The following is a 3,775-nucleotide window of genomic DNA, read 5'->3' as shown; positions in this document are numbered from 1 at the left end:
AAAAGAGTAGCCCAAGAGTTGGCGGTGGGTGGCCTTCCCTCTAGTCTTACACTGATAAATTAGGGACGGCTAGCGCAGATAGCCCTCGTGTAGCTTTGTGCGAAATTCATAACAAGCAAACGCCTTCTCGCGGCTGTGAAAAGAGTTAAAGTCTAGTGTTTAACATATGAAGTTGGTTGACATATCATAAATATAAAATTGCCAAACTAATAACTGTTCTCCAGTAGATATTTCATAATGACGTTTTACCTAAACTTGGCTACTATTTGTTCAATAACCAAAATATTCAAAACAGATAACGGCTGGTAGTTTTTACAGAATTATCATACCGGTTTTCGCAAACAGACGAAACTGCAGCTAGTCCTAAGAATTGCAATGATAATAATACGAGGAGGTTTAATCTCAACAGAAATGACTACGTTTCTTCCAGAACACTTAGTTACCTACCGAGGACAGCTGTGAAAAGCTCCGGCGCAGAACTTCCAGCAGCCATAAAAGTAGCCCCAGCTACGTCATCACTGAGGTTTAGTCGCTGTCGAAATACATAAAAAATGAAATTAGATACTCAAAGTGGAATGTATTAGGCCTAAGTCATTATAAAGCTAAAAAACAAAACAAAAAACAGTTATATAATTTCACTAAATTGAGGGGGGAAATGCTCTAATTATCTAGATTTAATAATTATTATAGATTTCTCGCAAGTCTGCGCCCCAAATAAAATCTATTTATTTGTTCTGGTGCTAAGTTGAAAAAGCAACTTTCACGTTATTGAAGAATATTTACGGACCCCATAATGTACTAGATGTGAACAATTTGAGTTTACATATTACACTTATATTTAAGTTTTTTAAGTTTACTGTAATCAAAATATAATTTTCAATTTAGTAAGTTGTTTTTAATATACTGAAACAAAAATTACAGCATCACAGTTATCTTTTGTTAGTATCATTAAAACACAGCAAAATACACAGTTAAAAACACAGCAAGGACAACAGTCAACTATAAGTATGACAGAAATAAAAACACAGCTAGCATCACAGTTATCTTCTGTTAGTCATTAAAACCCAAAACGCAGCTAGCGTCACAGTTATCTTCTGTTAGTCATTAAAACCCAAAACGCAGCTAGAACCACCGTCAATTATTAATATCACTGAACCCGAAAACACAGTTAGCATCACAGTCAACTCTTGTTACTATCATTAAAACCCAAAACACAGCTAGAACCACAGTCCAAATCACAGCTAGAACCACAGTCCAAATCACAGCTAGCATCACAGTTATCTTCTGTTAGTATCGTTAAAACCCAAAACTCAGTTAGAACCACAGTGAAGTATTAGTATCACTGAAACCAAAATCACAGATAACATCACAATTAGCTTATTTTAGTATCATGAAAACCCAAAACCCAGCTAGAACCACAGTCAAGTATTAATATCACTGAAACCAAAATCACAGATAACATCACAATTAGCTTATTTTAGTATCATTAAAACCCAAAACCCAGCTAGAACCACAGTCAATTATTAATATCACTAAAACCAAAATCACAGATAACATCACAATTAGCTTATTTTAGTATCATGAAAATCCAAAGCACAGTTAGAACCACAGTCAAATATTGGTATCGCTGAAACACAGCTAACATCCCACCTATTGATAGTATCGCTAAAACACAAAACATAGTTAACACCCTAGTAAGTTTCTATTACTATCAGTGAAGCAACACAAAAAACAGCTAGCGGTCCAGTCAACAGTTGTTTAAATATGATAAAACTAAGATCACATGTAACGAACTTTACAGAAACATGGGACACAGATAACTTTACCCTGTTGCTTCTTGTTAGCAAGCAAAAATGAGCAAGAAGGTAGCTTCGTTTTGATACAAAAATTATTTTTCATGAAAATGGACGGTTTTAAAATTCAAAACCAATATTGAGTGTAGTTGTGTTTTGCCTAAACCTGAAAAACTGTTTTATGTATTACTAGTAACGTTGTACTTCTGAACATGTGACTTTAGCTACTAAAACTGAAAGTTAAGTGTGGTAAAATTCAGGGTTGACATTTAGCATGGAATATTGTTTTCAAATCATAAAGTCTAATATTCAAGATACAAAACGGGAGTATTCAGATTCATTAAGCCTTGTGATAAAATTACGTGACTACCCAGTAAACATACGACGAATTAATGTTTGTCTAATCATTGTAAACACAAATTAATAGAAGTAATGATCTCTTAACATCATCCAACCAAAGTGTTTTTGAAATTGGGTTAAGGTAACGTTTCAATGTGAACAACATATTTTATTCGGTAAGTTAGTTATCACTTATAACTTTTCACAGCTTATGGAATTCATCTTGGGTCACTAGTCAGTATCTGGCATGAATTCCATGTGCGTCACAGGGTATGGTCTAGAATATTTCGCCATGTAACAAGGACATCATGGTGAAAGTTAAGCACTTTGTTAGGCTAACGAAACATAGTGTTGATGAAACGCGTAACTTCTATTCAGAGGTTTCCTATTGGATCCATATATGGTAATAATGCTGATGACTCTATGTGCTCCAACTCCTGTTCTCGGAAGAAATTCTGAATCATTTAGCCACTATGTGGTTTGGTGTTGTCATCTTGGATTTTTTTTTTTCTGAAAGGCTCCTCTTGTAAACGGAACCAACTTTTCCTCTAATATGCTTTTGTACTGGTTTTGATCCAGTTTTCAATCAGTGATGCAAAGGACACTCTTACTCCCTAGAGAGGAATGCACCCCAGACTCTCAAACCACCACCTCCAGCTTGCACCTTTGACTGGATACAATCGTCGCTATATACTTCGTAGACTTATCATCACACACCCAAATAATGCGAAAGACTTCAAAGCTGAATTCGTCACTGAATATCACATGTTGCCAATTTGAAAGATGCCATCCTAGATGTTCACTGAAGACAGCTCTGGCGATGACCTTGGGTCAAGTTGGACTTTCTTAAGGGGCGTTTTGCATGATAACCAGCATTTAGCGATTGATGATTAACCAGATTTCTTGATACCGGCACATTTAAGAGTTCCTGCCCTTCAGCGCCTAATGTACTAATAGATTTTGTGCAATCATTTCTTCATAACCGGAGTAGCTGGCGGTTATCTCTGGTATGGGCAATCTGGCTTGTCTCTTGGAGTAGGTCTTCCGATTGCATTATTTCTTTTCGTAATCTTTGAGACAGTGTCTTGGCTTATACTTAACTGTCTGGCAATTTGAGAATGTTTGATGCCATTACTTCAAAGTACAATGATTCCGTAGTAAACTCCAATATTCACCTGACGAACTATATTCTGCAGAACTTACTATAACGTTAATAATGGTTGGAGACGGCTTGAATGGGTAATGATGAAAACTTTAATATAAGTTTAACATAACAGCAAATGTACAACGTTTCGACAAGGTTTTGTCATCATCAGGTACAAGTAATTTACACTGACACGGATATATATATATATATACATATATACAGTATTGAACAAAGAAGTCACATGACCGGAACTGTTGCAAAACTTAGAAAAGGTATCTAGGCACCCCGGGGTGTTGGTTTAGAGTAGGGTTGTTTTGTTCAATTAAGATGGATTCCTTGATTTTTTGTTTGTTTATGTTGGGTTCTTTGTTTAAAATTACTGTGTTTTTAATAGATATGCTATGGTTTTTTGAGTTGCAATGGTGAAAAACATGGGACGGTTTTTTTATTGTGTTCTGTCAATCTGGTTTCTAATTTTCTTCCTGTTTCCCCGATG

At 35.6% G+C, this 3,775-nt stretch overlaps 1 protein-coding gene across 1 annotated transcript in view; it reads right to left on the bottom strand.

Annotated features, from left to right (window-relative positions):
* Positions 1–3,775, bottom strand: part of LOC106470674 (sodium/potassium/calcium exchanger 4-like) — a gene marked incomplete at its 5' end in the record, with an annotated part of 55,754 nt that overhangs the window by 49,462 nt on the left and 2,517 nt on the right. Inside the window, one exon of the mRNA XM_022399322.1 lies at positions 448–532. Within this exon, the coding sequence (XP_022255030.1) occupies positions 448–532 (85 nt within the window). The remainder of the gene's footprint in view (positions 1–447; positions 533–3,775) is intronic.

The sequence above is a fragment of the Limulus polyphemus genome, unplaced genomic scaffold, assembly GCF_000517525.1.
Source record: "Limulus polyphemus unplaced genomic scaffold, Limulus_polyphemus-2.1.2 Scaffold4155, whole genome shotgun sequence".
Taxonomy (NCBI): Eukaryota; Metazoa; Arthropoda; class Merostomata; order Xiphosura; family Limulidae; genus Limulus; species Limulus polyphemus.
Note: the sequence above shows the minus strand (reverse complement) of the source record. Positions and strands in the feature narration are given on the sequence as shown.